The sequence below is a fragment of the Rhamphochromis longiceps genome, linkage group LG15 (assembly GCF_057381845.1).
Source record: "Rhamphochromis longiceps isolate RC_006_pf linkage group LG15, R_longiceps_female_GT1.1, whole genome shotgun sequence".
Lineage (NCBI taxonomy): Eukaryota > Metazoa > Chordata > Actinopteri > Cichliformes > Cichlidae > Rhamphochromis > Rhamphochromis longiceps.
Window position 1 is genome coordinate 6,432,134 of NC_140571.1, and position 27,534 is coordinate 6,459,667.

The 27,534-nt window shown below is 40.7% G+C and overlaps 1 protein-coding gene across 4 annotated transcripts; it reads left to right on the forward strand.

Moving 5' to 3' along the window:
- The first annotated feature begins 357 nt into the window (after positions 1-357).
- dpf3 (double PHD fingers 3) lies at positions 358-26,982 on the forward strand. 4 transcript variants are annotated; one of them, XM_085382386.1, is made up of 12 exons: positions 358-483; positions 10,777-10,937; positions 13,271-13,378; positions 16,216-16,349; positions 16,739-16,834; positions 17,082-17,154; positions 17,552-17,593; positions 18,427-18,564; positions 18,698-18,826; positions 23,521-23,633; positions 23,940-24,021; positions 24,164-26,982. In XM_085382386.1, the coding sequence occupies exons 1-12, from the start codon at positions 452-454 to the stop codon at positions 24,229-24,231; spliced, it is 1,176 nt and encodes a 391-aa protein (XP_085238512.1). In that variant the 5' UTR covers positions 358-451; the 3' UTR covers positions 24,232-26,982. The 4 variants fall into 4 exon arrangements, with proteins under 4 accessions (XP_085238512.1, XP_085238513.1, XP_085238514.1 ...); XM_085382387.1 differs by lacking the exon at positions 17,552-17,593; XM_085382388.1 differs by lacking the exons at positions 23,521-23,633; positions 23,940-24,021; positions 24,164-26,982 and adding an exon at positions 21,043-23,512.
- The last annotated feature ends 552 nt before the right edge of the window (positions 26,983-27,534 follow it).

The following is a 27,534-nucleotide window of genomic DNA, read 5'->3' on the forward strand; positions in this document are numbered from 1 at the left end:
CCCTTAACACTATATAATTTAAAGCGGCACTGACTTTAAATTACAAAAAAAAAAAACAATTAATGTTTGATATGTCGTTGGATTTATTTTCCAGCCGTTAAAACCTCAACCCCCCCCCCCCCCCCCCCCCCCAAATAAATAAATAAAAATAAAAAAACATTAGAAGTGAGACTGTAATAGTATCCCATGCTATATAGCATTCATGTTGTGGTTTTCAATGATAAGGCTAAATCAAGTTAATTTCATGGTGTTATCACAATCTGGGGTCTGGGGCATTCATTTTGACAGATTTATCTGAAGCCACGCCTAAAGTCCTGATGCTGGTGTTGTATTGGCAGGGAGCACAGCGCACAGGACCGCATTGGCTGTTTTTTTCTTCTTTTTTCTTTTTTTCATAAGGGTCCCAAACTACACCGAGATTTGGAATATTACGTTATAGTCCTACAGGAAGATGGCGACTGTCATTCATAATCCTTTGAAATCGTAAGTACATTTCTTTTTTGTTATTATTATTTTAACGAAATTACTGCATCGTGTAAGATGAATGTAACGAGCTATTATGACTGTATGGGGATTACACGCGCTTTTAAATAAGTCTAACATTTAACACCTTTAGTATATACTTGGGCAGTCTCCGTATCTTCAGGTACCGTTGCCTAGTTGCTGTATTGTGCAATACGAATATAAAAGCATGCACTTATGCACGGTGTGCGAACGGAAAACATCACCAGTCCGCGCGCAAATGACTACATTCAGTTTCATTTATGCATAAAGTTGCGGACATTCCACTTTTAAAAATAAATAGAATTAAAAAAAACCTCGTCTGTCAGAAGTTTGCCTGCGCTCCTTGTCGGGGATATTTGTGTAGTTAATATAATGCAAGTACTGACACAAAGCTCCCACTGCGCGACTCGTGCTTGTCTGAGCCTGACAAGCTCACGCACAGCAGGTTATTACATTAACTTTAATTTGTGTGCGTGGAGGAATAAACTGCTTAAAGCCGATCTTGGCGGTTTGAAAATGCATTTGTAGAAAAATAATGTATATGAGCATGGGTTTAAAAAAAGGTTAATGGGATGTGATCCTAAGTAGAGTAAAGATTTAGGGGATAAAACCAACTTTCATTATATCACAGAATGCATGTCCCCCCCGCCCCTGCTGCTGGCTGACGGCAGATGTTTACCACTGGTCATGTGGAATGCGCAGTGTTTGACAGTTTCTTGTGCAAGAGGCAAGTGTTTTATTAATTTGAACGGAATGCTGCTGCGGGTCCCTTAAAATAGATTCTGAAATGATGCTCTTATTTTGTAGAGCTCTTTATTGTTGTTGTTTTTGTTGTTGTTGACAAACAGAAACATGTCATACATGGTTACTGTGTGGAGGAGGGGGGGGGGACTTAATGCTTCTGTGTTGTACCGAAACAGATTAGGCTGTAGGGAATGAAGGTATATGTGTTTGCTTTTGTGTGCATGTAGAGCAGCAGATTAGAGAGCGTCCCAGTATTTCAGTGTTTCGCTGGGTCCATCTGTTAACGGAGGTACACGTAAAAAAAAGAAGAAAAAAAAAGAAAAAGACAGGCTGATGCTGGGGCAGAGGGAGGGAGGGAGTCCCATCTGCCCTTTGCATGCAGCAGGGCTTTCTCAGATAGACACCCCCCACCAATCTAATATCTGCAAAAAAGGGAAAGCGATATGCATATGGACACAGGACCCCACCTACCACAACAGACATACTAGTATAAGCTCAGAGCAAAATATGAGAGGCAACTGTAATGAAAAGTGTATGTCAAGTGTAATGTGTTGGAATGTAAGACCCAATATCAAGTAACATGTGAGTTACAACCTTGGGAAGTAAAGTCGCGGTCTACGTTTTAGACAGAGTCTACTGTGTTTGAAACAAAAGGCCTTACTTCTGAGTCGTACTCAGGATGTGGCACGTTAATAATGCGCGCTCAGTGAGGACGTGGTAATAATCTAGCCTGCTCTCTTGTCAGTGCCCAGCTCTGACAGATGAATTATAACCATAAGGAACATGGCAGTAAATATGTCTGGCTTTGTGGACTCGCTCGCTCATGTTTAGCAATGCATATTTTCCTCGACTGACTCAAATTCTCATTTTCAAAAAGACTTTTGGTAATTGAATCCTGGGAGGCCGGGTGGGATAATGAGAAGCCGACATGAGAAGTATTCAAATAAGCGCTGCGATTCATATGTAGAGATGTGCATATCGCGCCTGTTACCTTCTTTCATTAGAGTTGGATTTGTAAATAAAAACCAAAGAGCTCAGGTGGGATGTGGATTGGTTGTGTTTGCACAAGGATTGAGAGAACTTGAACTCAGATTAGAGGAAATGTAAGAGAGATGTAGGGTTGTCAGTGTGTTTGGGGTCGTGGATTTTTATTGTGAGGTTTTTGGTTTTTTTTGCATGTCTGCGTAGACGTGCGCCCCTCCCCCAGTTCTTGTGAGAGGGAGCGTGAGTGAGTGATGGAGGTGGGTGGAGGGGTGTCTGTCTGGCTGCATTTAGTCCTGCTGCATACATTTATACTACACTCTGAGCGCTGGGTTGAACCCTGGCCTTTGTCTATCCGAGCTCAGGGAATGGGAATAGAATGGTTTCCAGGCACAGACAATTAAATGGACAGGAACATTTTTTTTTAAATGGGAACCTCCAAGCAGTGATCAATGCTTTTTCTTTTTTTCCATGTTCTGCACATGGAAACATTTTTCTCTCTCTATGGGTATATGTGAGACTTTGGAGAGCTGAGAGATAAGCATGTGGTATCCTTTACAATACAAAATAGAATCTTTTATGTTGGACAAACATTTTATCCTCCACATTTCCTCCAGTAATGCTCATGCTGAGTTGAAATGACGTATGGGTCAAGCCATGTCTACACCTTCCACTCCTTCACCTCTCCTGACTTCTGGTGTCTCTGGTCCTCCACCCATCCCTCAGCAAAACAACAGCAAGAGCATCTAATTCAGGGTTTCCCCCCTTCTGCAACACCCTTTCCTCTTCAGCTGTTTGCCCTGCCTCTCTCCTTCTTCCCTCCACCTCAGACTGCACTTTGCACCTTTCCCTTTTACTCCCTTTGTGTGTCTGTTTGCGTACAGGCAGGAGTGTGTGAGTGTGTGTGCATGAATGTGCTCGTGTGTACGGTCATTTGTGTGTTTGGGAGAAAAATGAGTGTGACAGGATTTGAAAGGGAACACGTGTGCCCCAGGACATATCGAATCCCCACCCTGTACCCCGCCACCCCCTTTCCCTCCCATTCTGCCTCCTTGGCCCCTCCTCCTCCGTCTCCCTTCTCTATGCTTCACACTGCTCGACCTACAAAGTGCTACACAAAGAAGCCGATCAGTACCCACATGCTGTTGCCCCGCTTCACACATCCCCCTAGGGCTCCTACTTACTCCTATACTGGATTTGATCTCCTCTGACCATCTTTTGCTCAATATGTGGTTAACCTCCAGCATTCCCTAATGCTATTAACTTTCCTTCGAGATGCTGTGTATATGTTGTACTGTCCAGCACAGTCTATTAGAAAGATGCATCTGTGTAATGTTACAGAGATCATCCTAATTACTGTATTGTGAAAGCATTGCCCATACAGCTTTCCATTACCTCTGACTTGCGTCCAGGCACACAACATTTAAACAGTTCTGCATGTTTCAGGGCTCCACCTCTAAAGTATTTGACACAGTCTCTTTTGCAGGATTGTTCAGTTTTCCTGTAACTCAAGACTTTTATCTATTGAACTGCAAATGCCACAACTGTACTGTACTGCGAAGTGGAAAAAATATTTCAGAAAACATGCCATACTGTTATAGTCCATGACATAAGTCATCATTTAATTACCAATCAGTGAATATACTGCTCCAATACAGTACAGAAGCTGCTCATTTAAACTATAATTAACAAAAAACAACAATAAAAACAAAAATTGCATGCCATGGTCTGTATTGATGAACCGCTTATACTCCTATATGTGAATAACAGTATTGGGTCACCTGTACACGACACCTGCTTGACCATGGAAAGCCTGCCGTGAAGCTACCAGTGCACAGTCTTTGTGATGATGTTAATGTCAGATAAGGTCTGAAACTCTGAATTTACTGAGTGAGCAGATTGTTGGTAACTTATGAGCCTCATCAGTCGATGACCTTGCTCTGTAACATTACATCAGGGGTCGGCAACCTTTCTGATGATGAGTGCCATCTAAAATCTCCTCAGAAGTCAATGTGCCATATGATTGCATTAGCAATAAATTTAATAACGCTCTATATTAACAGTTACAGACTATATAGAAAAACTTTATAGAATGATATTTGTTCGCAGATGTTTGCAGCTATCAGCAAAAAGTTATCAGCTATTTTGAAACAAAAAAAAAAGACAATTTTTTATCCATAACAAGAATTCAAATGAACTGTAAAACAGAAAATGCAAATGCTATTTATGGTCTCCTCACAACAATGATAAGAAAAATAACATGTGTATCTCTGTTAATACAGAGACACACATGTTAATGTGATCTATCCTCTCCCACTCAGATGCACAGGTCCCCGAGTGTCCAGCATTCAGATGGCTACCTGAGGACACTCTTCGTGTGAGAGAAAATCTGCTCACACAGATATGTAGAGCCAAATACTGTCAATAAGGCCTCTGTAATTTTCTAAAGACAGTTAAACTTGTCAGGTAGTGATGTCCAGCAGGTGAAAATGCAAGCTCCATGAACACGCACAGCTGTGGATTCCAGTATTGTTGGTATATGTATGATTTCTATACATTTTACGTCAGATAAAAACTTTGGTTGTAAGATTCAGATAATTATTTAATAAAAGCCAGACACTTTAAATGAGAATAAGAAAGAAAAGTATTTCTTTGTGCCCCACTTTCCCTGTTTGTGCCCTACCTGGAGCCCTGGCAAAACTTTTCTAGACCCGCCCCTGCACAATTACCAGCTGTCAGCTAAATAGAAAAGGATCCTGGTGTTATTTGTCTCTCAGAAACAGTTCATAACTTCCCTTCAACTCATTCATGTCACCTAAAAGGTAAACCTGTTTCTCCATCACCTGTCCAGCTCTGATGATTCAGTAAGGACATCTCCTGGTTTCATCTTCATGTTTCCCTCTCACCACATATCCAAACCGATATCATGACCAGAAGCTTTACGGCTGTGGCTCCAACAAACATCAGCTGATACTAGAAATTAATATTAAATCAATTCTAACAACAGCTGATCAAGCTTAAACGTGCTGCTGAAAAGACACAGAATAACTCCAGCTTTGTGTCTTTTCTTTCATTCTAGCTGAAGTCCAGGACAAACTGTGTTCCTTTTCAGCTCAATACGAAATGCGTAATATTTTCTCTGAATATGTGACGATTCTGTTTTTTACAGGACGGTTGGCAACTCTACTAACTAACCTTATGAATAAAATAAAGTTCACTATCAGTAACATCATAGCACCCACCCAGGTGTATAGAAACTCCGTCATGCTAGCTAGCACACAGTACGAGTTATTGTAACTGACTGTAAAGTCAGCACAACGAAAATAAACTACACCTAAACTTGGTGTATATCTGACCCAGATAGACTGCAGGTCATAACTTCTTACCCAAAGTTCAGTTCACCTGACACTCGGACCTGCCTCCCATTTCCCCTCATCCACTTGCTGGCCTCTGGGAGCTGCGCCATAGCCACCACCAAACAACTGAGTTATTTTTACACACCGGCCAGCATCTGGCCAATCCACCACCTTTCATTGTTTATACCATTACCGTTACATCTTGCCTGATGGCCAGTCCAGCTTGTGCCATCAGTTAACCCTTGGCGTGTCAGCTGTGGCAGGCGTGCAGGGTTGCCGACCCCTGCTTTACATGGTCTGCCACTTCATGCTGTGGTTGAGTTGCTGTGTTCCTTAACACTTCCACTTTGCAATGTTACATGCTACTACAGCACCACGCTCAGATTCAGTAAACTCTTTATTCTTTCAGTAATGTTTGTGGATAGGTGTGTGATTTTATACCTGTGGCAACTGGACTGAAAATGCCAGAAATCAAAGATTAAAAGGTGTAGCCCAATACTTTTGTCCATATAGTGTGTACTAAAAACCTGGCCTTGTTGGCCTTGATGACTGATATCCGCCCAGTTTATAAACTAGTGTGATAAAGAGCTGCCTACATCTCAAAATTCCAAATAACTGTAGTGAAAGAGCAACAGTTTAATCTGCTATGCATTCACACCTGCAAACATGCCTGCCCCCAGACACACAAACGCTCCGTCCAAAAGCAGGCTCAGACAGTTTAATATGCTGTAATTAGGGTCTCATTTTGTGGTTAAGAATTGGAACTATATTAGTCGGTGCTTGCTGGAGTTCACCTACAAAAAGCATTTTTGCATGTTAGCAGATGCAATAATTTCTCATATTTGTGTTCAGAAGAAAATCAGCCCATTAATTTTACCATCCATTTTCTTCCACCTGTCCAAAACAGAATTGCGGGAAGGGGGCCTATCCCAGCTGTCATAGGGCAAGAGGTGGGGTACACCCTGGACAGACTGTCAGTCTATGGCACATGACACTTTTCTTATTTTATGTGACCATTCATAATGTCGTTTTGTGAGTTTATTTATTGCGAAAAATTGTTAAACTAAGCACTAAAGTGCTTTTAACTTTTACAAGCCAGTATAACTCACCCTTGTTAAATTAATGCAACTTAACAATTAAGCTTAAAGTTGAATCAGATGACCCTGAACCATCCCGTAGTTATGCTGCAGGGGCATAGGCCTAGGCTGTTGGGGGCTTCCCATGATGCACTGAGCACTTCTTCTTCGCTTATCTGTTTTCACTCTCTGTGTGTTTATATACCACTACTGCATTTAATCATTAGTTATTATTAAACTCTTGCTCTGTTTCTCATAGTGTGTCTTTTGTCCTGTCTCTCTGCTGTCTTCTCTTTCCCCTCACCACCAAGTGGTCGCGGCAGATGGTTGCCCATCCCTGAGCCATGAGTTTCTTCCTGTTAAAAGGGAGTTTTTCCTTCTCGCTGTCACCAAGTGCTTCCTCATAGGTGGTCGTGTGATTGTTGTTGTGAATTGGCACCATATAAATAAAATAGAATAGAATTTATTTTTTCAAGTCAACAGGTTTGGATAATAAGTAAAGGCAGTTTATCACACATGGGAACGAAAGTGTTAAATGTTCACATTTGAGAACACAGGTCTAAATTTTGGGGGCCAATTTTTTTTCTTTTTGTGTTAAAAATGCAAAGACTATTAAAAACAAAGCAAATAATCGGCTGTGAGATACAGTAGCACATTATAGCAAACTGAGATGGGATCAAAACACCAAGAAAACAGAGAGTCTTGAGAGATTAACACAAATGTGAAGAGACGGATGACAGTGATTTATTTTGCTGTTGATGAGTTCTTTCAGTGGCTAAATATTCAATTCACCGAGGAGGAAGAGAAAGTGACAGATACGAGTAAGACTGATGAAGAGAAATGACAGGAGATATCCAAACACAAAGGCTGATTAATGGAGCCTCCACTCCCCTTGGCTAAGGACTGAGTACCACATTAAATATTCATAACGTTCATTAGCCCTTTTTGGACTTCCTTCTCTAGCATGTGTGCGTGTCAGACCCTGTTTGCTCGCCTTGAGCTGAATGCAAATGAAATTAGCCCCTCAACTGTTCAGTGATGTCTCCCTTTAACTGTGATACATCATTAATGGGTACCTGTGAGGGCAATAGCCCCTGATGTCCAAACACAGAACAAAGGATGGGATTGAAATGTTCTTTACCTCTGTAAGCTTTTACCGATAGACCTACCTGCGCCTATAGGTATAGAATGAAATAGTGATCCAAGACCAATGAAACCTATACTGACTGTTGTATACACAGCTCTTTTGTGCCAGCATGGAATGAGCTGAAACAGTCGTAGTGGTGCACACAGACACAAAAACACACTTAACAACTGCAGATTCCATCAGTATCCAGGAAGCTGGTGTCCAAGAGGAATGCGTTCCCTGACATGCAAAACTCGCCTTACATAAGCTCCATCAGTGCACTCAGCCATACAGTTAACTCACGGTTGGAGCACAGAGCAATTGAGGATAGTCAAATCAAGTTTGGGTAAGAATGTCTCAGGACACGCAAGCCGCAGACAGAAGTCTCGGAGGCATCCTCATACACTATTTACTCTCACGTAATGAATACAACACACAGACAAATGCACAGCAGGCAAACGAGCTGTGCACGAACACTCACTTACGTAAGAGTTTATGAAGCCGCCCGGGGAGGTTATGCAGACGCTTTGTTGTCGGAAACGGGACAGAAACGTACAGGCAATATGGGATGACACGGGGGAGGGAAAAAAATGAGGGAGGAAGGATGAGGAGAAATACCCGTAGGTACACACACACACACACACACACACACACACACACACACACACACACACACACACAATTCAATCTAGCCAACTGATAGTGACAGCAGAGATAACACTTTACCTCTGGGAACATGAGTTATGTGACAGGAAGTCTCTTCTGGAGATTTGGATTTGAGTGGATCACTGTGACTGCTGGTCTCATACTGTAAAAACACGTGTCACAAAAAGCACCAGCTGCATCCCTCATTTCTGGAGGTCTCTGCACAAAAACCTTAGTCAACATGAAGAGAATTATTCCTGATATAAACGAATTCCAGTCCACAGTCACCAGCAGATTTGAGTTAGAGAAATCTATAACACAAACAGCAGTTTGACTTATATTTGTGGACTTATGGGTATCACTTGTTGGACTGTTTATTGCCTGGTAGCAATCTTGGAGTTTCTGCTGGCTGCCTGTTTCTGAAAGGAGCTGCTTCTCTCTGACATTAATCCAAAGTCATTTTTGTAGCACTGTGGATTAGATTAAATATACTTTTGATAACAATTAATTCTCTGTCAGTGCGCCCCAGGGTGGCTGTGGCTACAATGTAGCTTGCCATCACCAGTGTGTGAATGTGTGTGTGAATGGGTGGATGACTGGATGTGTTAAACGCTTTGGTGTCCTTAGGGACTAGTAAAGCGCTATACAAATACAGGCCATTTTACAATTCACAGTGAGCTTTGATGGGATTTCAGTGGCATTTCTGCAATTATCATTCCTTAATAACACGAATAACTAGAGTTAAATGTGATGATTTACCTGAAGTGCGTGTGTCAGGCAGTGCTGTGCATCCAGATATAGGACACAACAGTCCTTTGTATGTTTCCAGACATGTGATATGTTTTCCACTAGGACTTTTTGCCTCCCATAAAAAGCCATTTCTGTTACTGCATTTACATTCTACAAAACTATACCCTCTAAAGCTAATTGTTGGGCTAAATTTTGAGAGCCAAAAAGGTCACCAAGCAATTAAAGGTACAGATTTGCATGATTCCTTCTACACTGTGACGTGTGGTCAAACCCAGTAAAGAGGGTTCTGGGTTTAGACGAGCCTTTGTTCTCCCTGCAGATGCAACATGTGGGGAGTAAAACAAGGAAAACATCCTTGTCCAGATGCACCAGTATAGCCAAAGTTGAGGTTCACATTTAACAAATATGAAAAACATGCAGCTGCCATTTGTTCTACACATGTCCGATTGTTCAGTTTTCTCTCTTCCTATTCCTATTTATGTCCTCTTTGCTCTTACAAAGTAGGCACCCCCTTCTTACTTCTTATGTGACACTCACCCCCTCTTTTCCTTCATCTTATGCATGCACTACCTGGTTCACGCTCCACTGCTAGTCACTCCACTTCTTACCCTTCTCCCTTCCCACTATCCATCCCTCCTTCCTTCACCCTCTGCAACCTACATCTCCAAACACTGCACATCTTTGTGAGATTCAGTGTGACCAGAGAGCTGGTCTTTGTCCAGCTTGGCATTCTTTACATATCTGTGCGCAGTATCCACAGACCGCCTGTCTTAGCTTGGCCAGTCAGAGAGACGGGTGATAGGCAGCCAGATAGACTATGATATGTAAATAAACAGAAAAACTGACGCTGTTCTGCTGCTTTCGATATGTTCCAGCCTAGCAACAGAAAGTCCTTGTGGCATTATGGAAAACAACCTCCTTGACACTAATTATGCTGCATTGGATTAAATGATCAGGGATTTCATGCTAAACAGAAAAGTCTCTTTTACATGTGTCTCATTTAAGAAAGACTTAATCATTAAGGGAAGCAAATAAATCTTGGTTTGTTCTCTCTGACTCTAATGATCTTAGCTGCAGAAATCCTGCTGTGAGACTGGGACTGTGTAGGTTATTGATGGTTCACATCCTGATTTGTATCCTCTTATCAGTCGATGCACATCTGTTTATAGCACATCTGTTGTGTGGACTTCATTGTGGCACACTTAGTCATCTACAAATTTGACAGCATGAAACATTTCATCTCCTAATCATTTCCTGTTATATTTGTCCTCACTGTTCTAATGCCAATCACTTTCAGTTCAGCTGCCTTTATGCTGTAAAGCCAGAACAAGTTTTTGTATTATACTAACACCCAGCTGATATCCAATTTATACTAGTGGCGTTAAAGATCCACAAATGTTAGCATTTAGTTAATAAGATATAAACAGTTGTTGTGAGTGACTCAGTAGCCACATATAATGCATTTAATTCAGATGTTGAATGAATGGGGCAGTTGATGTAGAAGTTAATGCTAACAAACCTGATGGATTACACTGGAATCAAAGCTGTGTGTGCCTGTTTTCCTAACATGTTCTTCGTGTTTCTCTGTGGACAGGCTTGGCGACCAGTTCTACAAGGAGGCCATCGAACACTGTAGGAACTACAATGCCCGACTCTGTGCAGAGCGCAGCGTGCGCATGCCCTTCTTGGACTCACAAACCGGTGTGGCACAGAACAACTGTTACATCTGGATGGAAAAGCACCAACGTCAGCCAGGTGAGAAACACCGCAAAGGTTGAAAAATGTAGCAAAAGTTATTCATTCATTAAGTCTGCATTTGGAGATATCTGCATTTTTTTGCTTCAGGGAGATGATTGATGTCACTCTCGTTTAAAAATTCAACATAAGGCTACAGCTACTGGCTGCAGCACTGAATGCAAACAGTAGTAAAAATGTAAACTTCTAATCTGTACTGCCACTAGTGTGGATTTTTTTTAGTCACTAAATACAGTATGTCATATGTAAAGACCTGATCAGGCTCTATTCACGAATGTGTTCATAAAAAAATAAAAATCATTCTTGAGTAGGTGCACCATTTAACTCACTGGGTTAAACAAATAACCCATATGCCATGAGGCTAACGCAGCAGCCCAGACTTGAAACCGCCCCAGGCCATTTGGTGCATGTCTTCCTCTTACTAAAATAAATCAACTAAAAAAATATCTTGAATAAAGTACCTGGGCTATGGTTATACCTCTATAGCTACAAGTTGGCAGATATTAGAGCCCAACCAATTTATCAATGAGCCAATATTTTCGGCTGATATTAGCCTTGGTCTGATCTATCAGTACTGACATTTTTACCATCTGATAAATGAATACTTCAAAAAGTGAACAGACAGGAGAAACGGCTTTTATTTTGCATAGTTTGTCCAGAGGGCGCTCTGCAACATCCCTATCAGGCTCTCAGCAGACTGGGCAGTCACATTTCCCTAACAAATGTTAAGGAAATCTGTTCTTGTTTTGTGTGTCTGAAAGAAAAAAAACATCGACCAACATATCAGATTATTGGATTTTTAAATCACTAAATATCAGCATTAGTATTCGTCTTAAAAATCCTGTATCATCGGTGTCTAGGAGATATTACATATCAACTAACTGAACTTCATCAAATCTTGTGAGTGTAGTTTATGCCTTGTGTGACATGGCACACTATGTTTATAATAAACCTTTTTTTGGCCAATAAAGCTACAGTAACTCTTTTTGGAGCTGAAAGAACTTAAACTAAAAAAAAAGACTTTAAAAAGAACCACATTATTTGTTTGCTTTTGGGATCTGAATTATGATTTTGGCCAGAAAGAAGTTACTTTCTCAGATTTAAGAAAAGAAGGAAGAACAGCTCCCTTGACTTGACTATGAATATACAAACAGTCAGTCTACAACTCACTCACCGATACAGTATATCTGCTAACAAAAGTCAAAAGTCTGAATTACTGCTGGATTAATTTTTTGGCCAGAAACAATCACTCCTCAGGGAATATTGAAATGAGCCTGCCAGGAAACCAGTGCAGACTCCAGGAAATGACTGTGAAATATAGCATGTTAATTTGCGAGCTTTACAAGTTCTGGTAGGTGAATTTAGAGCTGGGCTAGCTATTAGCTTTTGCCTTCCAGTTTTTACGCTAAGCTAAGATGAACAGCCTCATGCTGGAGCTTCATCTTCACTGCACAGGCATGAGAGTGGTATCAATCTTCTTGCCCAACTCGCTGCAGGAAAGTTAATAAACATATATCAGAAAACACTGATAAATATGAATTAATGGATTTCCTCCATCAGTAAAAAAAAGTCTGCCAGCTCATCTTTTGTATATTCCCCGAGTTACTGTTTGCTGATTTATCCTTAAGCAGTTAGAATGCATTGTGCACATCTGGTTCTTCTGTAAAGGCAAAGGGAACAATCTGCTATTTACTGGGAGCTGGACACAAATAGCCTGCTCTCCATCTTGTATGCAAAGCCCTTCAGGCCACACCCTATACTTTGTGGCAGACCTAAGTCACATTATATGCATTTATTCTAGGTTTATCCCTCCCCCTCCATCTCTTGATTTTTATTCACCGCTCATGCAGACTTAAAACCCCTGTTTTTCATCTCTCCCTCCTACGTGGCTATTGGTGGAATACGATTAGGGTTTGAGAACAAACAGCATTTGACTGGAAAAAAGTAAAACTGCATCTTCTCAACATTAGCATACTGATGTATCTTTTGGTACTTCTCAGATAAATGTCATTAAAAGTCTTCAAAGAGCTGCAATTTTAGCTTGCGAGTGATACATAGTCTCTAGAATTTGATCACAAGAGCTGGACCCCTCTGAATATATGGGGTAGTGCCTGAGCACTACTGAAATCATATTGCAACATATTAAGTGTCAGGAAAGACCAGGTCTCTGTGTGCATTACTGTGTTTGTGTGTTGCAGAGCTCAATGCAAGGTTTGTTAAAATGGTATGCTTGCCAGTGGTTGTTAAAATTCTTCCTGTGTGCCTGTGTGACTCTCTGTGTGTACATATATATGGATACATATGTGTGTGTGTGTATGTGTGTGTGTTTCCAGGCCAGGCAGCAGGACAGATGTATACCTACCCCGCTCGTTGCTGGAGAAAGAAGAGGCGACTCCACCCTCCCCTGGATCCCCAGCTCCGCCTGTGTGAGCTTCGACTAGGTGAGACAAACAGCACAGCCATGCAGTGAAAGTCAAGACCCACAGTTACGCAACGGAGCCTACTTTAATGCATTTTATTTTATTTATTCATGCCGTCACATAAATACATCTGTTTTATTTGTGGCCTCTGTGCTGCTGGGTATCTGCATGTAGCTATTGCGCACGCTTGCTGTCTGGCCATCTGGCTCGGGTTAGCTCGTCTCTCCTACCAGGTCTCCAGGTTCATTTTCTCCCTGGAATCAATGCCGCCTCTCTCTCTGTTCTGTGGCTATAGGCGCACATATGCATAGGCACACAAATACCCCCCCCCCCCCCCCCCCCCCCCCACACACACACACACACACACGACTCTTGCTGCCCTTTGCACCACAGAAGCACCCTAACTGGGCCTCTATAATCATTTGTCCATGAGGCATAACAATGTAAGTGAGTCCTATGAGGTGGAAGTGTGTTCTCTCTTATGAGTGTGTGCATCCATGCATGCATACAGAGTGTGTGTTATAACGGGTGGGTTGGGATTTTAGCAAAAGGAATGCCCCCAGGAACCTGTGAAGGAGGGGAATGAAGGCAAGTCTTTGTTTCTGCTTTTCTACTCTATTGTTTCCCCTCTTGCTGTCTTCCAGATGCAATCTAATACTCTGGAGCTTTCCGCTAAGAATGACTTGCTTTGCTTTCAAGATGAGGACAGAGAGTCCTTCTGATGAGGAAAAAAAAACAACAAGAAAAAAACAAAAAAACAAAAGCTACAGCTAACCAGCTCATCAACCAACAAGCTTGCATAAAAACAGAAGAAATTAGAGAAGGTAACACTGTAGTTAAAGAGGCATGCAAAACTTTCGGACGCCGAGAGTAGAAGTGCAGAATTCTTGTCTTTTGTTTTTGAGATATCCTATTGTGTAGTTTGGACCAGATGTCTATCATAACAAAACAGAAGAATGTGAATTCTCCCCTCGTGGGCTTTTGCAAAATGCTTTATGTTTATTTAATGCTTCCTGAGCAGAGAGGTTTGTCTCTGTGAATACACAGAAGCCATGCCACATATGAATTCCTTGTTCTTGTAGAGTTTCGCTTTTCCTTTTTCACGTCCCAGCTCATGTTAGGGTTTCAGGAACCATTTTTCTGTCCTCTCAACTAGTCTTCTATATAGCAGGTTAAAACAAAACACATGAGATCTGTGTAGAAGCCAAGATATCCTGACTGTGAAGTCACTATCAAAATCTCACAAAGCAACTCAGCAGCATCTTTCATCGGGACCACTTCTTTCAAACATCCAGAAACCTCTTTCTGTCACCTATTTTGATCCTCCAGAGGGAAAAAAGGTGTTGTGCAACTGCTTTCACAGGCTGAAGATGAGTAAACTGGACTTTACATGTGAAATTATTGATGCACACCTAAGAATTTAAATCCAGGCAACTTGTGCATGCATGTATTAAATGAGGCAATGTGTTCTTTAGCCCCAAAAAAGAAGGTAAAGACACGAATGAAGGACAATCTAGAGGAGGAAAGTGGGTTTCATGTACAGGAAGGAGGTTGTCAAAAGAGACCAAAGTAAAGGACAACATGTATGTGCTGGGGAGGGGAGGCAGAGTGGTGGTTGAATGAAGAAAACACAGAGGCAGTGCAAGCACAAAGTCATAGCATACAGAAAGACAAATGAGAGGAGGAGGAAGAGGAGGAGGGAAGACGCAGAGGTACAGAAGCTCTGTATTCAATAAGTGTCTTACATCCTCAGCAGCTGTGCTCGCTCCCTGCTTTTCTTATCATAGCCTTAGTTTCATTCGGCTCTCATCCTGGTATTAGAGATGAAAGGAGAGGACAAAGAGGCAGGGCTGCTGCAGCAAGTTCGTCTCTGTGGAAATGAACAGAGCAAAAGCAGGAACGATGAAGGAGATTAGATAGGGGGAGAAATAAAGAAGAATGAGATATATGAGAAATATTACAGGCTTAAAAGCAGTGAGTGTTTTTTAAAAATATATGTATTTGGCTAATTTCCTTCCCATAGCACGCTTGTCTTATCTTTTATTGATGTTGGATCTGGTAGCCTGCTTTTCATTATTCCCAAAGCTCCCTCCTTCCTCATAAAACCTCGTCCACCCCGATGATAATCATTAAACTCTGTCACCTACCATCTGTGCTAAATTACCACAACTGCACCTCACATAATAAAACGATAAATAAAATAAATGGACCAGACGACCTGTTAACGAATGACTTTGAGGCATTTAGGCAAAATGTAACTAAATACACGTGTAAGTAACCACAGAGCTTCTTTCTTCTTTCTTCTTCCTCTGTATTTATAGGAAGATATATTTACTTTTAAATGCCGTCACTCTATTTTTCTTTAATATCATCATTATATGATTTTATCTTACCAGCGGCAGCCTGGAGAGCACAGGCCGACATGAGCTGCATGGCTCACAGGCGACTTCTTATGGTGGAATATATGTTTTCAGTTTAGTAGCTTAATCTAGCATACTGCAATAAAAAATGTTTTTACATTTTTTACAGATAGATTTGAGCATCACTGTGGTTCTGTCAGGAGATTTATACTGTACAGTTGTACTTGTAAGTGTCGAGAAGCACGAGGTGCAGTGTGAAAGGATGCATTCACATAAGAGCTTTACTTATAGCAGCCTTACACCCCAAGTGCTCCTTTCTGCCTGACCACAGGTTAACAGCTTTTAGCCACTTTAGTACGAAATGCCGGGATGAAAAAGTGGGATTAAAACACACAGGTTGATGCACACTTGCCTTGCTATACACAGACACATACACATGCCACCTCAAGTGGTCTTTGTTTCCTTTTTGTCATTCCCTCCTTCGCCTTCTCTCTTCAGAAGCAGAACTGGCTCCAAAGCGTGAGGGGGCACCGGGGGAGGCCACAGCCCTGGAGGCCCTACTAAGGGGGGACAACCTGCTGGAGAAAAAAAACAACCTCAGTAAGGAAGATGAGACATTGCTAGAAATACAGGTATGGTTAATAAGATAAGGAAGATTAGTATATGTCACCAGTAGGGGTCCCTTTAACTTCATGTATGCGTCTCATTTGACATCTTATTTGGCCAATGCCCGAAGTCCACTCTTCTCTGAGGTGCAGCCAGTGTAAAGACATGGATTTTTTTTTTCAATAAATCACAGCAGCATCTCAAGTTTTGTTTCTCCACCAACTTTCCCTGAAAATTGGCCAGGTAGATTTGATGTCTTCCTGCAACAAATGACAATGAAAACCCCCTGACAAGTAAATCAAACATTAACCAGGAGAATTGTAAATATGTCTGTATCTATATATTTCCAGCTTCCTGAGACCTAATGCTACCTCTGTCTAACCCCTGTCTTTCTGTTTGCATTTGCACTCTGCAGAGAGTACTTGAGGCAGAGGAAAATGGGGATGGCTTCCATGACGATGAAGACTTTGAACTCGATACTCCGAAGAGAAAGAACAGAAACAGAGGCAAAGTGAGTGTCGAAAGCAAAAACAGGATTTATATATGACGGTGTGTGTTTTGAATTGTAATGCAATACAGAATACAATACAGAAAAATTGTCACATTAGTACAAAATCCAAATAAGTTAAGACTCAACACCACCATCAACCTGAAAGCAGAATACTTTACCAGCATTATAGGATACAGTAAGCTTTTTTTTTTAACTTGTGTTGGAGGAAATAAATGGATGATCACGAGTGTCTTGTGTATCCTTTCAGAACCGAGGCTCGAGCCGCAGAAGGGCAGAACCCGTTAACATCGAGGACCAGGATAAACCTTATGTCTGTGACAGTAAGGGCAAAGAAAACTTCATTCTTTGTACATGTACCATCCTGCAATCGGTGCGATTACAGTCACTGTGTTTTCTCAGAGCAGAGATACTGTGTTCTCCTGAGATCTGGCTGTTAAGAGAAAAAACACGTGTATCAATATATATATATATATATTTTAAAGCCCTCTCTCTGTTGCTAAGAGCAGTCCTCTGCAGCATGAAGAAAGAGTTTGCTGTTAATCCAGACCTGACCAGCATGCCACTTTCGTACTTGGACAGAATTCCTCAGTAATGGATTGCCGCGAGAATTGTGGCTAGAGATACTGACTGAGCCTCAGACAGATGAATTTCATCCTCGTTTTTGTGTCTTGTTCTGTCTTTCCGATATTGTTTGCTTTTGTGTCTTCTCTGTTCCAGATAGATACAAACAAAAGTATAACTCAAAAAAGGCTGAAGAAGGTATCTTAACCTGTCTCCATCTTGTCTTTCTAGGAGCTTCTTGAGCTGTCTTTATGAATGGCCTTTTTGCTAGTGGGCATTTGGCGTCCTTGACTGACTGAATGCTAATGCTCTGAATATGTGCAATGCTTTAATTGCTTTAAGGTAGTCTAGGCATCCCTGTGCAAGCACTGCATGATGCTAACAGTAAACCTAATGCCTCAATGCTTGCTTGTTGCAAAGCATGCGCCAACTGATGCTTAAACACCAGCTCATCTAAGGGGTGCATGCTTAATAGGTTTCTCTATAGCTGTGTGTGATTCTTAGATAAGTGTTTGCACTGGTTTGATTTATTTCTATATATTTGAAAATAGAATTGATTGGTTAATTGTTGTTAAGGCTGAAATAGCTGGATCAATAATGCACCAGAGAGCTGTGTAATGAGAAACGTCTATAATGGCTACAAGGCCAGTGTACCCATGTAAAAAATCCTAAATGAACATGAAAATATCATAACAAGTCTAGGTCAGCGTTAAAAGTTTCAATAAACTTGCTTATAAAATACTTCTATGTATATATAGAAATATAAATAAATGAGATGATTTTTCTTTTAAGTCTTTGTCTTTCTTTTAACTTTGCTATAGTTCCACTTATTTACCTTAGGAAACATTTTCTTAGCAACAAATAGTTGTAGTTATTTCGCAGATAGAGGTTCCGCCTTACCGTCTTCCACTGACTCTCTAGGTGTTCACAGCAACTAACTTAGACCAGTGTCATACACTGATGTTTTCACCTGACAGTGTGCAGTTTTCATGGTTTTAACTTTCCTGTGATCTAAAAAAAAAAATCTGTAGTGTGTGGAAAGCGCTACAAGAACCGGCCTGGCCTGAGCTACCATTACACACACACTCACCTGGCAGAGGAGGAGGGAGAAGAGGAGAAGGAACCAGAGATGGCTCCGTCTTCTCCTCAGAGTTCAGAGAACCATAAACGTAAGTTGCTGGCTGGTATTTAATCATACTGATTAACGGGATATTTCCAGGTCACAAAAACTTGCACTTACTTACGAAAGCTCAGACTGAATGGAAGCTCGTGGACCATTCCCCTTATTTCTCCTGCTAACAGCTCAAAAGGGCCCTGATGGTGCTGTTATCCCCAACGACTACTGTGACTTCTGCCTGGGAGACCAGGACTCCAACAGGAAAACAGGACAAGCAGAGGAGCTGGTGTCCTGCTCTGACTGCGGACGTTCTGGTGAGTCCTCACTTACTGGTCATAGATGGTTTATGTGAAAACCTGAGATTTTGTATTTGCCTAAGCACTAATTGATTGAATTGCAATAGTTATATAATCCCTCCAGTAGACTTAGTAGAAAAAAGTGAATGCCATATTAGTGATTTCAGTAGGACAGCAAGAAGGCGTACTAAGAATGTGCCCATTCACTTTTCTGCCAAGAGTGACATGAAAGTATTGATACAACTCATGTGTCTGTTCATATACAGTTTGCACCATCTAAGCTTAACACTAAGTTAATGGGGACCATTTGTGCTCATTTCCAGCTGTATATTTTTATTCATTGTCTGTACTAAAGTAGCTTTGTATCATTCGTATTTTAGAATGAAAATTGTTATCAAACACTGGGCCTTTATGCCACCTCTTAGTTCATCCTCTGCCTGAAACAACCCACATTATTCCTTTTACGACCATCGTTCCTTTAAGCCAACTTTCTTCCAGTTGGCTTGTGTTTTGTAACCTGAAGGTTTCAGCAACTTGTGGGAATGGCTACTGTGCTCACAGCCAGATTTGTGTGCCTGCTAATAAAGTTTCTAACGAATGTACGTAACTCTAAGAAAACTCTGTACGTATGTGACAACAACAGCTCAGTAACTGGAGTTTAACTGGCTTTCCTAGTTGTTTTCCAACTTTGTTCCCACTGACTTAAGTGGAAAGACAATAAAATTTCTCAAGTGGAAACTATTTTTTTTATTAGTTAAGCGTAAATACTGAAGTATGAGATTTGATACCATGCATAAGGTTAGGTTTTATGCATCTATTACATGGTGTCCCTGGTGGGTGATGAGCACTTGCTTCACCCCCTGAAAGTCCCATCTGTTCCAGCTTTGCCATTACTGTCCTCCACCTGGTGGTCTTAAGCCTGCCCCCCTCTCCATAAGCTTAGGCTGCCCATGTGCTGTTACCTTGCCATGGAGGGTAGGCATGAGCACTTGAAGCTATATTGTTGGGAGGGTTTAACCCTGGCAAGGCATGGCAAAAACAGCACATGACCCTTTGTGTTTGGGGCTAGGCATCGGCTAACACCTCCATCTCATAAAAACTCCAGCAAGTTACAGAAACTTTCATGAGAACACAGTACACTTAGGTTAGCTTAGTCCAATTTAAAAGGAACAGTTAGCCTCGTTTGGTTCAGAGATAACAAAATCTCCTTTTTGGTTTTTAAACAGATTTAAAAAACAAAACAAAATGTGAACTTTAGGTGTGCTGGTAAGATGTTGTTACCTCATGAAAGAGCCTGTAACCCCACCGCTCCTGCCCGTTCTACATTTTTATGCTAAGCTAAGCTAACTGCCCTCTAGCTGTGTGTGAGTTGTATCAATCACTTCATTGATCTCTCTTTGCAGGTAAGAATGACAGTGGAGATTTTTCAGAAATGTGTTGTCTGCTAGACTCATACTTTACTTTAAGTCTTACTACACATCTCATTTTTGTTTCTCTTTACTTCCTTTTTGTCCACGATCTTGTTCATGTGTATCTCTCGCTTTCTTGCGATGTTTATCTTTGCCACACGGATTTAAATTGTGTTTCTCTATCGGCCACAGATGTGATGCAGTTTAAAAGTTTGCATCAAATATAAAGGAATAAATTACACACATATATTTAGGAGGGAGATGAGGGGAGGTACATGTTGTTACCCAGTTTAATGTAGTCCTTCTATATTTCAGAACAAGTTCCCCAAAAATTCAAACAAATCTGTACCTTCAGGTGATAATGTAGATTTAGATGCTTTTGGTGTGCAATAAAAGCTTTCAAGTGTCTCTTCAATGGGGTTGTCAATGAGCCTTTCAGATCATAAGAACTGAGAGCCAACCACAGGAAAGAATCATACGAATTTGCAGAATCTGCCGCTTGCTTCCATCCTGCATGCTTCTCCATGTCAGCCTCGTTCATCAGTAAAGACCTCTGCCTTTAGACAACATGCTTTCACTCTTTTGTTGCTCAGTTTTCATGCATTATCCTTTGGCACATGTGGCTGCATTTTTCCCCCTTTTTTCCCCCCGTTTTGTTTCCCACACTAGCCGAAAACGGCATCTGCTGGATATCTCAGCAAAAAACCTTTGGTTGAATCATTTCAGCAAGCAAGATGTTGTCTTACTACGGTAGAGTGTGCTAGAACAACTGGGAGACTGTGTGGCCTTGTCTGTGTTGCTCTGATGCTGATGTTTTCATGGTAGCTGGAAGAGGAGGAGCGAAGAAGGATGGGAGGAAGCGGAGCACTCTCGAAGAATTGTTCGGCAGCGCGTCAGACAGCGAGGCCTCCACGTTTCATGGCTTTGAAGATGCAGAGCTGGAAGATATTTCGTTCTCAGACAGTGATGTAGTTGCTGACAGCTAATAATGGGACAACTTGACTAGCTGAGCCTTCTGCCATTAAAGTTTTAATTGAGGGAACAATGAAAGACTCATGAGGCACATAATGGACCGCAGAAAACCACAGTGAAGACATTTCTGGAAAGTGTCTTGGAAAGGATGCAGGATATATATTCACATATGCTTCTGCTTGGGAATTTGTTTCTCATGGACACACTAACATATATTTTTTTACCATCCTCGTGGATTTTTCAACAGTTGAGCCATTTTCCATTTTTCATAAACAAAAAAATAAATAAATAAAAATGTCCTTACATTTGACTTTGCTTGCATCAGATAATCAATATAACAAACTATACATCTTTGCTACATGCCACTTAAATCTGGACCAAAAACGTTGATAGCGCTGTGGACTACGGACTAAGGAATTAAAAACATGACTTTTCCATGGTAAAATGAACACGTGACATGGGGGAGGGAGGCACTTGGACTCTCAAGTCACTCCACTAGCTAAAGAGGACAGTGAGCAGCGAGGTAAGAGCCAGTCACCACTCCATTATCCATTTAAGCCAACAGGATGTCTGTTAAAAGTGTCTCAGCGGATTTCTTCTCAACTGCAATTCCTTAGAGTAATTTGTGAGGACGGCAGTAACTCAAATATCTACACAGGTCACATTCCTTGTTATTTTACCCATGAGGCTTAGAGGGATCAGTGCGATCAGTGTTTTGGGCTTCTTTCCCAGTCCAGATATATGTCAGTTCACCCTTGCATATGGCTCATTGATACCCCATTGACACCAGTGTACTTATGACTGTCCTCTCATAACTGTGATGATGTGGGCAGGCTACAAAAAACAATGTTATTAAGGCAGGCAACAAGAGGACCACTTTACATATTTCTTTTTGTGTTGTCATGGTTGTAGTTTTACCAGAAGAGGATAAAATATGTCTCGGCTGTGTTTAACTGTGCACACATGATTCCATGTGTTTTGTTTTCATGTCATATAATCACTTGCTGTATACACTGTCAACACTGTCATAGAAGACAAAGACAGAGAAACACGCAGCCATCTGGGTGAAGAGTCAAATCCTTTTTTTGTGTGTGAACTAGATCACATTAGAGGAAATATTTCACAATGTTAGCCAAGTCATTTTATATATATATAGCACATTTAAACACAGCAGACATTGGTCAATGTGCTACACAGCAAGCAGCTAAAACGAAATGTAACGCATTTGGATGAACTAAAAACAATTTAAAGGCAAATGAAATGAAAGTTAAAACATAAAAAGCAAAACCACCTGGAGAGCGGCAAAAGGACACACACTGGCCACTTTATTAGGTACACCTGGTCAACAACCCGGTCCAATATGTAAATGATAAAGGTTTTTATATAGGGATTTTCTAATCTACCTGAGTAGAGCAGAAACAACAACATGCTTTTCTATCTAACATTCATACTCTGTTGGATGCTTCAGAGAGCAACTCTGGGTTCATTATTTTGTCCAATTTGGCATGCAGACTGGAGCAGCCGGGAATCAAACCAAAAACCCTCCAATTAGTGGATGACTTGCTCTACCTGCTGAGCTACAGCCACTCCATTAACGTAGACAACACAACCAGCTAAAGTTCAGGAAGACAGGGGATTAAAGTGATCTTGAATGCGCCATGTTTGCTGGTGCCAAACATGGTGCATGGTGGGTATTTCAGAAAGTGCTGATCCACTGGGATTTTCCCACACAGCCGTCCTAGCCATCACACAAAGCATCAAACCATGAAACAGACAGATTACAACAGCAGAAGACCACACCAGGTGTTACTTCTGTCAGCTAAGAACAGGAGAGTTAGGGTAGAATTTACATGACTTTACCAAAATTGGAAAACAGAACCATTGAAAGAAACGCTGCCTGGTCTGATGAGTTGAATTCTGCTTGGACATTCAAATGGGATACTTTGGTCCCCTTAGTACAGTTGCCATCTTATTGCCAAACATGTTCATGCTTTTAAGACCACAGTGTACCCATCTACTGATCCAGAAGGATAATGTGCTGTCACAAATTGCTAATCAGTGATCGGAGTTTGTTTGAACATGACAATGAACTCACTGGCCTTCACAATCACCAGACAGATGGCCAGTGTTAAAATTAATTCAAAACACGTAACTGTTACTGGGCAAAGCTGCTAGGTGAGTCACAAAATAAGAGAATAAGAATATAAAGCTAGAAATCAGTTTAACAGATCCACTTTAAAATCACTCCAAAACAGTTTGTAAACTTTTTTTCGGCAATCCACTTCTCCTGCCCCTGCTTCCCTTTGTCTTTGTCTCATCGTCCCGACACAGGTCATCCGACATGTCTGCAGTTCACTGAGAACATGATGCAGGCCGTCAGGACATACCAGTGGCAGTGCATCGAGTGCAAGTCCTGCAGCCTCTGTGGCACCTCAGAAAATGATGTATGTATCACAGAGGAAAACCTTGTGCCAACCTTTGTGTCTCCAGAAATGTCGGCTCTCACTTTGAATTGGCTGTGAAGCTGTGGAATGACCTTTCACCAGCTTGTGTGCAGCCTATCAGAGAAATAATACATATTAAATTATCTGTGTGTAGATATAGAATTATATGGAGCCAAGTACGCAAAAAAATTTGAAAGTCTGTAAAAATTAATTAAGATTTTAATTTTATATGCAATGTGCAACCAGCAAGCCCCTGTTTTATAATGTATTGTATAAAATAATGACAGTGACTGTGTGTTCATGCAGGACCAGCTGCTGTTCTGCGATGACTGTGACAGAGGATACCACATGTACTGCCTGAAGCCACCGATGACCCAGCCTCCTGAAGGTACCGCAGCCGAAAGCCACTCTGACAGCTTTTAGTGTACATCAGTGGTGCTATATTATTATATTATATGTTTGAAAGCTGCTACAGGCAAAGTCTATATATGGAAAAGATTTCAACCTTTCCTTCTCTCCTCTCTGTACAGGAAGCTGGAGCTGTCACTTGTGTTTGGACTTGTTAAAAGACAAGGCCTCAGCCTATGGAGAAGCATAAAGGACACACATTTTTTAAAGCACATGTAAACACAATATATATATATTTGTACAGATGCACTTACTGTTTGACATATACTTTCTCCCAGATACAACCCAACACACACACACACACACACACACACACACACAATACCCACAGATACACACTCCGGTGCATTAGCAGGCTCAGGGCTTAGTTTCCCGTGTGAGGCTCAGAGATCCTCTACCTCTCATAAAGCCAAGCAACACTCACAGATGCAAATGCCATACGCCATCTTAAGCGTAAGTCAGCTAACAGCAGATCTGCTGTTCCCTCGTTTCTCTACCTCACCTCTCAGCAGACAGCAAAAAGCAAAAGCAAGATTGATAATGGCCAATACGGTGTAGAACATGTGCATGTGAAGTACACGTTTATTTTAACTGCATTTCTGCATGTTTTCCCCCCTGATTTGGATTTATTTGAGTATGATTTGGAAGGTGTTTCTCCTAAAGTATTTGCTGAAGCTGCATCACTTCCTTCCCTTGTAGCTTAAGTTCTCCAGTGGGGGAACCTTGAGTGAGTTTGACTAATGTTTGTTTAGATTTCTCCTTCCAGCTCTACTCCTCTGCTATGTTTAGACTTTACAGTGACATTCCCACTTTACATCTGGACAGACTCAGTATTAGTTATGCCATCTTTCACAGGTTTTGTCAAGCTTGGTGAAATTTATATCCTGCGTTAAGAGGAAATGGGGCGATAAAACAGCCTCCACTATCATTCCCTTTGGAGCGTAGTGACTTTATAGCCACGTCTGTTTTTCTGTATTCGTTCAGTTACCAGGATACTGTGGTGCTCAGTAGGACACCTTACTAATGGTGAAATACTTTAAAAAGTAGAATTAAAAAATTATTCATCTAAATTTCATCTGTAAATCTGTGGTTCCCAAACCTTTTCTATCACCTACTTCCCAGCCAAATTATAGACTGATTGCATTTTATTAAATAAATACCTGAAATTTCTCATTAAAAATAAAATTTTACATCTTCAGTGAGCTAAGAATACAACTTCATACTTTATTTGACTGACATGTCAATGAGCCAGAGCTACAGGTTTTCTTCTCAGTAAATTTTGACATTAACCTGAATATCGTTAGCCTTGCTAGCATCAGAGCGCACTTTTGTTCTTTAAACAATTCCTTATTAATCCTTCTGTTTTTTATAGTTAATTTGAAGGGAACGCTTGCAGTGGTAGATTCACATATCACAGTTTAAACAATTTATTTTCCTACACTTTTGCTGAATTTGGTTTTTGTCTGAAAAAATAACTTCACTAGCAGCTGCTGCTAGCCAGCTATTTCATGCTAACTCCATGAGTTGATTGAACGTTTTAAGCTATTCAGCCCACTCATTTTAAAAGAAAAAACACCAAAAAAAGGGTTTAATCAATACCATCATGCCTACAAAGCCACAACTAAAACGCTGAAGCTAAGCTATCAATTTATTTTGACATAGAAGGTAAATGGATATGTTACTAATGACAATAATGAACATCTTCTATTTAGGAGCAAGGCTTAATTAAAAATGATTTCTGTGAAAAAGGTTCAATAACTAGCATTGTGATTTTAGCCTCTAACCATACATCATATCTTTAATTGGAGATTGATTATAACTCTTCATCAGACAGCAATCCAATCCATTTCTTATTATACTCAAGTCTTTCAGTGTTGCCTGTCCGGTTAAGTGCTTAGAAGTCCAATGCTGTGGACTGGTCAGCAGTAAGTAGTTGCTCTTTCTAAGCTTTGATGGAACAGCCTTTATTTTTTGAAAAATGTTCAGCTTTTATTGTTTCACTCTAACTACCCATACATACACAGGTATTTTGATAAACATAGCCTTTTCTATGCATTTTGACCTTTCATCCAAGGCACTGAAAATGGGAGCTTCGTCCAGGGTGAAGATTTTCAAAAAGTCACGTTTCTTAGTTTTTTTCCAGATTTTGTCCACTCTTATCATCTTTTTTTTTATATCAGACTTTGCTTTCTGCTAGTTTTTTTAGGCTCCATATTGTCTAACATTTCTATAAGGTCAGGTTTATACCATCACCTGTTGCTTTGGCAGCATGCTCTTTCATTTGGGTGAAGACATCTTTCAAAATGAACATCCATATAGAGGGCCTTTCCAACAGTTTGGGAACCACTCGTGTAAATTTTCCAATGCAACGTGTTTATAATGAAACCTTCATACATTATTATCTCTCAAGGAAGCAGCATATACTGTTGTGTCCTGTGTTTTGTATGCAGTTAAAAACAGAATATATTCTGGGAGTGCTGCATTTGTACAGCTGTGTGAATAAGGTTAATGTTTACTTGGTTCCATGTTAGACTGAGCACTAAAATCTGTGAAAACTGTTTATATTATGAAAAAAAGTTGACTCTCAAAAACGAAACACCTCAAGAGAAGAAATGAGAAAAAGAGAAAATGATCCTCAAAGTACACATAGTGTGCTTCTCCTGACAGGATATCACATTTTGCATTTGTGTTTTGTGTTATTATGTGTTTGTATTTGATAACACGTTTCCACTGACAATCATGAGGTAGCATAGACACATTATTAACACACTGAGGGTTTCACTGTGCTTTTCTCTGGTGAGTTTTCAATATCATTTGCGTCTTCCTTACACAAATGTCATGTACGGTGTTTTTGGGTGGGGAAGAGGGGGTGATGCCATCAACTACAGTGATCCAAATGTGTGATGTTTTGTTAAAATAAATGTTTCATTATTGTGTTAAAATAAAGAGCTTGATTCTTGTTTGCTTGTATATTAAGCATATAATGAAAATAGCCCGGTCAGTAGCAGACATGTTTCCAATTTCTCCTGTGGGAATACTCTCTCATTCCAGTGAACTGTTTTACATAAACTGACAATTAGACATTGAAGTACTAGCCAAGATGACTGTGTCTAATATGAACATGTCCTCCCCATCACATATTGCTGCTTTCCTGTCTCTCACCCTCTGTGTATGAATACTCTACGGTGAGCAGTGACAGAAGAATAAACTCATTTTCCAGTAGTATCAAATGAATGCTCACCTTATGAAATCACTTTCCACTCTCATCAATGATTATATTATATAGATAGATAGTCATATATTATAGATCCGTATAGTCATTGCTAGAAATCTTACTTGGTAGTATTTACATTTTTTTTACCACTAGGTACCAGTATTGGTCTGGAGTTGAACTCTGGATTTACGCTGCAGTAGACTACTCATTGTTGAATTCATGGAACACTTATTTCTTTAGATTTAGGCATAGGTCAAAATCATTGAGAATTTGTTTTAA

Bases quoted from the DNA above. Each gene is read 5' to 3' on its own strand.
- dpf3 (XM_085382386.1), top strand. From the start codon at position 452: ATGGCGACTGTCATTCATAATCCTTTGAAATC. The intron at 17,155-17,551 runs GTAAGGGCAAAG...TCTCTGTTCCAG, and splicing joins TAAACCTTATGTCTGTGACA to ATAGATACAAACAAAAGTAT. The intron at 18,565-18,697 runs GTAAGTTGCTGG...TCCTGCTAACAG, and splicing joins GAGTTCAGAGAACCATAAAC to CTCAAAAGGGCCCTGATGGT.